The sequence below is a fragment of the Sprattus sprattus genome (genome assembly GCF_963457725.1).
Source record: "Sprattus sprattus genome assembly, chromosome: 8".
NCBI classification, from domain to species: Eukaryota; Metazoa; Chordata; class Actinopteri; order Clupeiformes; family Clupeidae; genus Sprattus; species Sprattus sprattus.
The window spans coordinates 25,988,719-26,001,399 of record NC_137927.1 but is presented as its reverse complement, the minus strand read 5'-3'; the positions used below and the strand labels follow the sequence as shown (position 1 = coordinate 26,001,399).

The 12,681-nt window shown below is 39.3% G+C and overlaps 1 protein-coding gene across 1 annotated transcript; it reads right to left on the bottom strand.

Moving 5' to 3' along the window:
* Positions 1-4,688: 4,688 nt before the first annotated feature.
* LOC308369342 (CD151 antigen-like) lies at positions 4,689-12,579 on the bottom strand. Its single transcript, XM_080843748.1, has 8 exons — positions 12,485-12,579; positions 10,386-10,470; positions 9,804-9,995; positions 8,215-8,289; positions 7,010-7,114; positions 6,191-6,349; positions 5,762-5,848; positions 4,689-5,455 (listed from the first exon to the last, which is right to left on the bottom strand). Exons 2-8 carry the CDS (start codon positions 10,467-10,469, stop codon positions 5,396-5,398), a joined length of 762 nt encoding a protein of 253 aa, XP_080699874.1. The 5' UTR covers position 10,470; positions 12,485-12,579; the 3' UTR covers positions 4,689-5,395.
* Positions 12,580-12,681: the final 102 nt, after the last annotated feature.

Sequence of the window (12,681 nt, the reverse complement as noted above, 5' to 3'; positions counted from 1 at the left end):
CAGAGTGAGATTTATTAATGGCAAATGAATTGCAAATATGTACATCATGTTTTACAATTGATTGCGATTGAGTTAAGTGCTTAATTATTTATTCACTTACATTTGCAGTGTTTGTGTCCTGTAGTGCTTTTATTTATGACATCACGATCCCTCGTAGAATCATGACTATAAATGTGAAACGTAATTGCTAATGATACAAATATTCTCGTATTTATTATTATTATAATTATTTAAATTCGTAGAGTTGAACTCAATCAGCAATGATTTCTCACACGGAGCAGCCCCGTGGGGCATCTTGTGTTTTTTTGAGGAATTGCATTTAAGAAAACTCTGGCCGATTTATGACTGCTATTACACGTTCTGAAATTCTTCTGGAGAACAGAACAAATCCCAGATGAGAAAACTTTCATTAATGCCAAAGACACCGGAAGTGGTGTTCAGAAGAAATTCCTTTAACTGCGTTCGAGAATTAGGCCCATAGTGTTTTGGAAGAGAAAAATACTACTTGCAAACAAATAAGGGACAGCTTCCATAAATGTAAACAAAGAATGGAAATAAATAAACCATGTTTTACATGCCCGTATAATCGGTTTTACAAGTGCAACGCAACAACTACAATTAATTTTTGGCATCTCGTTTTTTTAAGTTGCAAATGCACCAAAACAGCAGGTGGCGGTACAGGGGCATGTGTTATTGTTTTAGAAATGTTCGCCTCTTTTGTCCTATAAAATGAGCTTGGCTTCCACTAAAAGCCAGTCGGTCAAGGAGCCGTATTTCCGCTGGCATCGGTATTAAAACCGGAAGTGAGTACTTAATTCGGTTTAATGTATGCATTCGTAATTTGCTGCGGTATGTGGTGTACTGGATAGCACTGATAAGTAGTCTGTATAATAATTAACATGTGTAAAAATGTACTTGATAGTCTGCATCTTGTTTTTGCACTCAGAGCACATCACCCCTAAACTGTAGCTTTAACTAGCTTGTTAGCTATCCAGTTGCTCGCCAGCTGACTAGTTCGTTACTTGCAGTTACCACAGGCCTTTCTTCTAGAATCAAAAGTGCTGACATTCGCATATTTAACACAACGGACGTGATCACTTGTCGGGAATTACATACTCACTTCCGGTTTTAATACCGATCCCAGCGGAAATACGTATCCTTGACCGACAGACCCACCACTGTTGCTAATGCTAATGTTAGCTACCTAGCCCAGGTCCGTAGAACACATTCAAACGCTCTGCTTGTCTCTTAATTGTTTTACTTTTGATATCTGGATGTACAATAACGTTTCAGTTTGCAGAGCTGAGTCTTGATAGCAGTGGCGTAACGTAGTAACGATGGGCCCAGGTGCAAGATATTATGCCAGGCCCCCCTAGTGAACGCTAAAAATATTTATATATACAGTATATATATTATAGCTTATAGCTTGTTAATGAGAAAGATGTCATAAGGACGAAGACAACCTCTTCAGAACAGAATCCCTAAACGCACATCACAAACCAAACCTGAAATCTGAAATCATTACATAATCGCTACTCTGCACCTTGGGGTTTAGTGGAACGGGGAGGTGCTAGGATGAAGATCGTTCAGAGTGCACGGACATAAATACTGCATATTGAGACTGGGACTCTCAGTCTCAATAAAGAGATAAGTGATGCATGTCGATGTGCGGTACGAAACGGGGCAAACTAGTCAACATTAAAGCATTAGCAGTAAAGCTATAGCAATACAGCTAGCAATATAGTTACTTACATGTCTGCAATGTGTAGCGATCTGTGTGATACATCTTAATTTAATGTGGAAGACAGAGCTATCTATAATTATACCTGATAACAAAGATGTAAAGAAATAAATTAAACAATCGAATGAAAATAGTTCTTAATATAAAAATATAGTGATTAATATAAAAATAAGACCATTCAACTTACTTGTTCTCTAGTCACATGACCGAACAGCCATTTGATGAGGTGAATTAAAGACAGATGCATCTTTAGCGCCACCTGCTGCTAGTGCCTGTGCATTTGAAACTCCTAGAAGTGTTTACATTTGTACCCGGTACAAGTGGAAAAACAGTGCTAAAAATCACAAATCCACAAATGACATGGTTGCTGTGTAAAATGTGCTCCACTTTTAAAACGATTTCCATTTTTTGTTTACATTTGTGGTACCTATCCTTTATTTGTTTGCAAAACCCATTTTGATTCATGGGTCTAGAATTTATAAATCACACTGTTTGTTTGCAAATCATGGGTATTTGTAAATCTTTTTTTGACTAAATTGATCCTATCGTCATATGTTACATTGCCTATAAAAAGTATTTACCCCCTTGGATGTTTTACCCTTTTATTGCTTTTATAAATCAATCATGGTCAATATAAATTGGCTTTTTTGACAAAATAAATTATAAAAAAAACCTTCTTTAATGTCAAAGTGAAAACAGATTTCTACAAAGTAATTTCAATTAAATACAAATATGTAATGTAAAATAGGTGATAAGTGAAAACATCCAAGGGGGACTTTTTATAGGCACTGTATATTACATCTGGTATCATGCAGACATTACTATGTCCAGCTGTAACACTAATTTACAAATCTCTCTGTTAGGTGTGACCAAGGCAACAAAACTCTGGAGATTCTTGTACAAACTTCACTGATTAAAGTATACCGCATTGATTTGTCTAAAGTCAATGTAGTGGGCAACACGGTCAGTTAATCAACTTCTGTTTTTTTTTATATACTTAAAAACATCATTTCTTACTCTTGATTGTGTTGTATATGCCAGTTCATAGTGGTCATAGATGCTATATAATCTATTCTAATCTGTAGATCTAATCAAAAGAAAAGACAGTTACCAGTTATATAATCTAATCTAAGCATGGATAAAAAAAATAACTGTGACCAGACAACATTTTTGAGAACATCTGAAAATGCCACTCTTTGTGAAAGGTCTGAAAGAGCGCTGACGTAATCTAGATTCTCACATTCTACAGTACAGTTCAGCTGTTTTTATTAAATAACATAAAAGCTTAATTAATCAGAATACAGATGTTTCTCAAAGATTGCACAGAGGTCTCACAAAAGGTTGCACAATTTGGCTAAAATGTGTGAGGTAAATATGTACAGTACATGTGTTTTTGCAATGATTTTTGAGGGTTAAAAAGGTAGTGACTGGTAGTGACTATTCTCCCATGTGCTAAAGTTAAAATCTACAAACCTTACCTGTATTCTCCAGGTAGTATTTACCTGTACTGCTCCACACGGAGTAGTCTCTACCACACCCTAACAGTGGCTCTCTAGTAGACTCAAAAGAGCCTGAGCGTAGACTCTCAACTCTGATGCATGTTCAGGATTGTTGTCTTTGCAATGACACTCTTCAGGATCCTAAAGCCTGATCGGAAGGCAGGCCTCTGCTGAATACACTTTCCTTTCAGTCACCAGGTCACAACAGCCTGGTGAACGGACAAAGTAAAACATTGGTGTGCCTTTTCATGGCAATTTACAATAATGTGACTTCTAAGTGATAGAATCCCGAATAGAGTAAAATTACACAACTATCGTTGTGGCAATTGTTAGGCCTTCAGAATTAGCTTAGCTAGAAGCTAGAAACTGACATGGTGTAGACTTAATACTGAATTGACATTTGTGTTTCTCTTCCTAAAGATGTACGTGGAATGTGAAGTGAGCATGTGTGTGACCACACAGCCCTCTGATACGTGCCCAGAGCCATGTGACCCCGAAGCTGTAGGGAATGTCTTGGTGTCACAGTATATTTCTCGTAACTATACTGTACGGTCTGGGCCTGTCCTCATCGTGGACACCCCAGCTACAACCGCCCCAGCCCCTACAACGACAATACAGACCACCACTACCCCTACCACTACCCCTACCACTACAACTACTACTACAACTACTACTACTACTACTACAACTACACAACCCACAACAATCGCTACCACCACCTCCACAGGTAAAGTTCCAAAGTACAGAGGTACCGCACCTTATTATCAAGCCACCCATACAGACACACAAGGAACATGTCAACACTCACTAACACGTCTCTCCGATTCTATCCTTCCGCAGCTTCAGAGAGGAGTATCATCTTGGCTGTGGGAGTGACCACAGCGCTCTTTCACATGTTCTTCCAGTGCCTTCTCTACTAAAAAGAAGACGAGCAACCAAGATCCAGCAAAGCAGAGGAAACCACACAGACTCACATATTCTTGCTTTATGTGAGATTATAAACTCTAAAACTACAGCTCTACCTCAGCATAGGCCTTGCATGGTTTAGGATCATTTTATACAGTAGATAGGTGAAATTTCCTATATTTAATTGAATTTACATTTATATTTTGTCTTGTGCACACAAGATAATAACATCTTCCCACAAGATAACTAACTTGCCCGCACAGATAAAAAAATATCACCTTTTTGGACTTTAGGGGCTGTGGAGTCCTCTGCACCTTGTTATATAAACACACTCTTTTGCATAATTTGCGTAGTTAAATTAAAAAGAAAAGAATACATTTATTTTGGTTCCATACATTATGCACATAAAAAGACTGGAGAAGAATGTGATTCAGAATGAGCCTTATATGAAAGTTTAATGTTAGGTCATATAATTTGATAAATACATCAGCACTCTGAGATAATAATCAACACTAAACTTCATTTCTGATAAAAAAAAATCTACTAACATAAAATGATACACACAATCAAAATATACAGTGAGGACAGATAAAATGGCTGACATTGACCAGAATGGCAGATAAAGGCTTAATCATTTTTAAAACTTTGGTTTGATGGTATCCCTTGAAGACATTAAAAAAGTGTGAGAATACAATAGAGTTGGCACTTCAATTCATTTCTGAATATACAAAAGCTCCATTTTGACTGAAAGAAACAGAAAATGAGTGCAATAACACCAATAATAAAAGGATTAAATTCAGTATCGAAAAGCTTGCATAGTGTGGATAGTGTCAGGATTTAAGGGAGCTCGTGATTTAAGGCAGTTCAGTTTAGATCCATCTAAGTGAAGGCATGCTGTTTTTGAGCAGCACATTTTTTGTGATTTGACAACATTAACTAACAAATACCTGTACCCCATCACAACATAAACAGTACATTAACGAGTTAGAGTACTTCTAAGTAGTATATTCAGTTTGCATTTATATCTAGGATGACATGAAATGGTAAACTGCAGTGCTTTTAGCTCCTAATATTGAGTAGATCTTTATGAGCTCGAACAGGACATGCATCGCCATGACAATGGCAATCATAACAACATCATGTTAATATTCTTCTACCTCAACTCCAACTCTAAGGCATAGTAGTCAATAAAATGCTAAGATTTTTTTTATTTGAAATCCTGCTCAGTAAAATATTGCATACGCCGACCTCAGTATGGCTCTGCCTTCAGACTTCGGTACAGACAGCATGTAAATATCATACCGATGATCTGTCACAGAGAGAAGAAAATCAGTGTGAGAAATGCACATACACAAACGCAAAAGATGAACCGATGTGTAACACTAGAGCTTCTATATTACGGTTATAATTGTTGGGAAGATACTCAATTACAAGAGACATAGCGTCAAATCACTGAATAAGGATAAGCAAATACTTATCAGCAGTCTTTGTAATCACAACTTTTTATCCTTTGAAAGATGTAGTCTTTTTGGGAACTGACTACCACAGAAATATAGGCAGAGAAGAAAATCAGAAATCAGTTCCTTGCGTACACAGAGGGGCCTTGAACACTTACTTGTACACATGCAATGCCAATTCCGACAGCACCTATGATCTTGAGGTGATCCAGAATAAAGTTCTCCAGCTTGGTTATACAGCCACCCTTCAGACAAAGAATACAGATGGTACGGCATGTCATGCAGTCTTTCAGCAGGAAACTGATGTAACAACTGTATAGCCAGGCTTCCTCAAAATGACATTATTTGAGATGTGGAAATCTCTGTTACAATACACATGTGAAATACTTGATGAAACGTTTCACGGCATTATATATCAATTTGTGCACATTATATGACTGTGACTGGTGAAAGTTTTAAAATGGTAAATTGTGATTCCTGCTGCCGAGGGGAAGCCAAACTTCCCCCGCGCCCTAAATTCATCCAAATTCATGTTGGGGCTTCCTCAGTTTCAAAGCAGCTCTGCATTGTGTGGTCTTTGTGCTTACCTCAACCTTGTAGATATTTGAGGGGTGGTCTCTATGACCACAGTCTTCAGTCGGGGTTTTGCAGCAACTGTCAGGCACCAATCGACCACGGGCCTCGCTAGAGCGGATCCACACACTGTCACTCCAGTCAGAGGAACTGTTGCTGCCACAGCATTTGAACTGCGTAAGATAATTTCAGTTCAGTTTAGGTTTATTAGGAAGAATAGGTACAATCTTTAAATGTCTTGCAGAAACCAAAGTCCCTGAGTGGAAAAGCAGGCCTGGAAAGGTCAGGTCACTGCATCAGAAATTTCTAGTTGCCCAGTACAGGAGAGAATGTGGCCTATGAGACATTGTAGGTCTCTAGGGAGATAACATGGTCAGCTAGTCCCTGAGAAACAGAGGTGCAGAGGTTTCACACAATATATGTGACATTAATGTCTATTTCTGAGAACAACAGATAAACCATGTCATAGATCCCATGACCACCTGAGCTGTTTTTTTCTGAGGACTCATCAGAATCCTAGGTTCTCCGGCGATTGGTTGACTCCAAAATATGTTAACCATTGCTGTATATTTGTGCCACAATTTACCAAGTAAAGCTCTCTTGTTACAACAAACTTCGTACTGGCGTATTTTCCTAAGTCCTAAACCATCACGCAGAGAGTACAAGAAATTCTCTAACAACTGGAATCCCCAAACAGGGTGAGTTCATACAACAGATACAATACTTTTACTTGGCTTCCACCATGCCATTTATTCAGTTTTGCCAATGTCATGTTTCCGGTGGTGCTAACAGAGTTTTCAAAAGTTGTCCTAATTCTCCTCTCTCTCTCTTACCTCTTGCTGCAGTTTGTCCACAGCCTTAGTGATGTGGTCCTGGTTTGGCTGTTGGTATTTCTGTACCATGGTCTCTCTCAAGTTGTCCTTTAGCTCTGCATTCAACTGTGGAATAAAAAAAAGGTTACATTCGAATACCTATACACACATACTCACCTAAACATTTTGAGGATGAAGATGGAGGATTGGTTGGTAGAGGATGGCAGAGTTTATCACCTCTGAGAAGGCTAGGCCCAGTCACATTGCAAGTGAAACTGTAGTCCTAAATTTGACAAGGCTCTGTTGAACATTGCATACAGTAGTCTGAATCACTCTCATTTCCTTGAGGTCTGCTTCCTTGAGGTCTGCACCAGTTAACTTGTATAATTGTTCTCACCTACATTTTAGAGCAAATCACCTTGGCCATCACTACGCTATCACAACAGAACATCCTTTGCATTACGTCTGCTAAGTAAATACAACGGTTAACAAAAAAAAAGAACTTAGACATCATTCATGGAAGTCGGGGCACCAAGCAAAAAACAATATTACACATTATCGTCCTTACGACATGTACAACCAATGGGTATGCTACACTGAAACTACTGGAAATTTCCGTGAAAAGCAGGTGGCCATGACATCATGTGTCAAGTACATTTCCCTGAACTGTTAGTGGTCAAATGCACAACAAACCAGTTGAACTGTAGCGTTACAAGGATGCAATGCACTTCAGGGTTTGTACAGCAGGGGGTGCTAGAACATCACAAGGTCTCGGTCATCAGAAGTATACCATGTCAGTATATCATGGTTCTCAATCCTGCTCATGCGACCCTCTCAACCCCTTTGCTCTAAGTACACCTGATCGAAATCACTGCTCTTAATTAGCTAAATAAAGCGTGTTTAGCCAATCAAGAATCCAAACATGCAGATGATTTACCAAGAGCTGGGTTTCCATCCAACTTTTTAATGTGAATTGTGAACATTTGAGTGGAAACTGGAAGCTGAAACTGAAATTGGAATAACATTTTCACCACTGTAGACTGAGTGCAGTTGGGGCAGGAGGACATATGGATTACTGTGTGATTTTTGCTCTACACATGATGAGTACCCTCCTCTCAGATGGTGGGTATTTCTGAGGATGTGCCATGGGGAAATGAGTCACAATGCTGGCACAAAATGAACAATGATTTCTCACTCAATCTAGTAAACGAAGCATGCATACGTACCTGTTGGTAGTAGATGTAGGCCAACACTCCAGCAAGAACTTCCAGCAGGAAAATGAACAGCAGCAAAACAAAATACTAAGTTGGGAAGAAAACCAAAGAGAGAATTACCATGTTAGAACAACGCTCAAAATTCTTTGCTTATCACTTCAGTTGGTTATCTGTGTACACATTCTTCATTCTAAAAGTTAAATGAAGAAACACAAGATGTCCAGTCTTTGGTTCAACACTATCTATCTTTGTGTTTCAGTAACACAATGCACAGCAACCATTCTTTGACTCCATGTAAGACTTCATTATTTATCAAAAGCCAATCTTCCTTCAGTGTGAGTCAGATCTGATGAAAGCCTGGCCAGTTGCTCACACACACACAGAGATTCGGTACGGTAGAAATGAAGCTGACTCAGCCCCTCTAATGGGATTACAGTGCCTCTGGCCAGCCTGTATAAAACACAGCTGAGTGGGGGACTTTCAGAGACTGCAACACCTGTTTGAGCTGCATAGAAATGGCAGTCTTTACTCCCTCTGCTGACGCATACCACTACAGGCATGGACATGCCCCTGCCTCTATGACCTCCATTCGCTGTGCCTACTTCAGTTCAAACAATCAGACATAATACTACGGTTGACTGATAAGATTAGTGAACAAAACTCTAGCTCACAAATCCTTCCTCAAAATACACTTTAGGCAGCAGCAAAGACAGAAACAACTATTACAAATCTGAAGCCCTCAACTGTAATATAAATTCATGACTTATAACTAGAACAGGAAAGAAAACTCCTATGGATTGATCCCTTAAAGCATCATTACTTAGATCCTCGCCATTCTAGTCCATTCATGAATAGTCTCATCTTTTAACTCTTCATTTACAATTCACTCTCTTGAAGGGGCTTGTGAATATTTTTGATGGGTGGGCTGTATTGGATTTCTCACTCTCTCCACAACCACCGAGGTGTCTTCCAATTAGACTGCCACTTCTCTTGGCATTCTTTCACAGACAAGTCCATTCTTTTAGCTCCGAGGAACATGATCTACAAGATATCGGCTCCAGTCACACGTGTGACCACATGCATTCCAGGTACACCACTAACAGACAAGGAGTCTTTGCTGTTTTGAAAGAGGATTTAGGTTGTGTTTTCAAATGGTTGCTGAATGGTTGGTTGGTTTATGTTTGTAATTATTTTTCATCTTTTCATAAAAATGATTTTTATTTATTTATTTTTATCTCTATGGTTTATTTTGGGTATATTTATGGTATAGTTTTAAAAGAACTGTAATTTAGTAACATGAATATCATTTTACAATCCAGTGCTAAAGGAATGGCATTGACTGTGCCTGTTTATTTCTCTCTCTCTCTCTCTCTCTCTCTCTCTGTCAAGAAGGAGCATCATAGATGTGTAAAGCTGCTAGGCTCTCTACAATCATGCTGCTAAAAGTACTTTCACAACTGTCTGCTCTGAAACACTCTTGAGTGGGCTTACAATATGGTTATGGTAAGGTAATCAGAAACTCGGTCATCACCAGGTATATGTGCTGAATGAGATGTGTTTGTGTGTGTGTGTGTGTGTGTGCGTGTCTCTCAGTCTCTCACCATCCTGAGAAGCCCTTTCTGTTCCTTGAAGGTCGCACAGCATCCCAGCACGCCTGTGATCATGACAATGACTCCTGCTACAATGAGAATGTAGGCAGACACGGCATAGATCCTGGAGGACAGCAGGCTGATGTATTCACTCTTCTCTGCCACTGTCCATATCCCTACTGCCATGACGGCACCTCCGGCCAGCTGGTAGTGCACAACAAATCAGATCGTTATCGCCCATACACTAGAGCTATAACACACTCAAATCAAGTATTTATTTTGTGCAACATGATTTATCAAAGAGACATCACAATTATTAACAACAAAATAAAAGCTTATTAGAATAACTAAAATCACCACATGTTGTCCAAGAAAACACATGAAGCTGTTTTTCTTCAAGCGAGAGAATTACTACATGTCATCATATTTTTCCTTATTTCGTGTCATGAATCTTGTGCAACAAAGTCTTCTGTGTACTGGCACATATACAGATGCACATTCAGCTAAAACAAATCATAATAAAACGTGCCCTTAAGGTAGATAGAATCCAGAGGGCTCAGAAACTCCACTGAACAATAAGGTGACCACACTCACCCAAAAAAGGAAATTGAAGGTGAAGAGCAGGTATTTTAGACAGATTGTCCCACATGTTTCTTTCTTCTCATCATAAGCCCCCATGCTGAAGGGAAGGGGGAAAAGAGACACATGAAATTGCAGAGGTTAATTTAGAGACACAACTCTAACTCCCTAATAAACAGAAAAAGGTATTAACAACTAATAAAAAATGTAACCACATAATTTGAGAATTGACAAAAATCCCAGGCATGGTTTAGACATTACTAAATTTGAGTGTGTCAGTTTTCTTTGCCAGGTGGAAATAGATAACTTGGATCCATGTTTCTCTGCCAATAACCTGAGTCATGCTCAAAGCACCCAGGAGTGGCAACAACCATTAAGAAGAGTTCTTTTGAACGTCGGACACTTAATAGCTCAGTCTGCTTTGCTGTGTTACTGTGAGCCTACTCACCAAGTTCCTATGTCTGGGTATTTTACCTTGATGAGGCTTCATGTCTGACAATTCAGTGAATCAGACACTTGACAGGAAGTTGATCTGCGTCCTACAAACATCCTAAATCTCTGACCCTGGATGCTGTCCTTTCATCACTTAGGCCTCAGCTTCAAGACTACATGCACACATCTCACACTCATGTGGTTTGGTAGTTGTGTAACATCCCTTCATTCATTTAATTTAGTGGTGCTAAACCCAACTGAAATATAGAACATTTAGCCACATTTTCTGTAGTACTAAATAACCCAGGGCAAGAGCCTGAATTCCTAGAAAAAAGGGCCGTTAAAACAGAGAAGTATCTGAGGAATTTACTTGGATTCAACTGTAAGGCCTTTTAACACCCACAAAATGGCCCTGGAATAGAGTAGCCTACATAAATAATTAATGTCTATTAAAAACTGTTACATTTGTTTTCAGTCATGTTAATAATGTAGCAAATGTAATTGCATGGACACGAGTAACAGGTTGATTCACATGCATACAACATTGTAGGCAGAATGATAAACTATACAAGAGAGCTGATAGATTCACCCAAGGCTTTCTTGGCTGTAGGCTAGTGGTGAGTGTCAATGGCCTCTCTAAAACTCCTTTCACCTGTTTTTAAGTGTCTGACCCATCTGGCCTCAGTTTAGGCCTCTCACCTAACTGTTAGTCAAATGCTCCTCCTCTGCTGTTTGTCTGTCAATTCAAAACAAACAAAGCTTTACTGTGTGAATGCTTCATTAAACTCGTGTTTACAAAGTCACAGTCAGGTCAAGATTGTGAAGAAAATGAGCTGTGGCACATTGGCAACTCACACAGGCAAAAACTGAGATGAAAGCATGCCATGTTAAAACATATCTTGGAAAACATTGATGACTGCTGGAATTGGATACCATAGGTACTGTTCTTCATTGACTAACCACCTGTCCTGTCCCCACTGAAACTTCACAAAAACCAGACAGGCCTTCCCACACCAAACAATTACCAAAGATATAGGCTACCTGGAAGAATAAAGAGAGAGTCAAACGGTTCCTCTCACTAACCACAGTCAATGCGACTGCAAGATCAATAACCATGTTGTAGCTGTTGTCATGATTAGGCTATAATAGGTCTCCAATCAGGATGGTCTGGATTCGCTTATTCCGATCCTATAATCGGATAGCATGCTTGATGCTTGGCTGTCATGTTGGTACAATATTCCATTGCAATAACAGCAATACCCTGATCATTCATTTCAAAATCAACTCAAAAAGGTAGCCAACCAACCACCCTGCAATCCGCAAGGTGAGTTGATTATATGTAGCCGCGAGACAAAGGAAGTGAATTCTTTTCCAGCATGATTTACGGTGAAGTAATAGAATGAGGTGGATCCCATTTAACTGTATCGTTGACGTCTGTAGAAATACTTTTAGGCCTACGCTGTGAAAAATTCATCGTTTTAACACTAGGCACAAGAAAAGTAGCCTAAGCTATCAAAGGACTTAAACAGCGCTAGTTAATGTAACTGTTTTACGATACGATGTAGCATTTCCATTGGAGTCTGGGGAAAACCAACCCTACCTGCCGCAGAAACGTGTTGTCAAAGTTTCTCCGTCAATGGAATGGGGTAAAGGGCAGCGTTGAAAATGAAGACGGTACTCACCTTTGTTTTTATCACACGTTTCCGATCAAAACAGTTTCAATCGGTTTTGTCTTTTCGCTGTAGTTTGGACAGCGCCTCAACAATGTCGGAAAGGCTCCACCCTGTACACTCCTGTGCTTGACTGATGATCAGCTAAGGGGGCTGAGTTTGTATGGTGTACGAATGAGGTATTGCAGGCACCGATAAGGCAAAGAAGA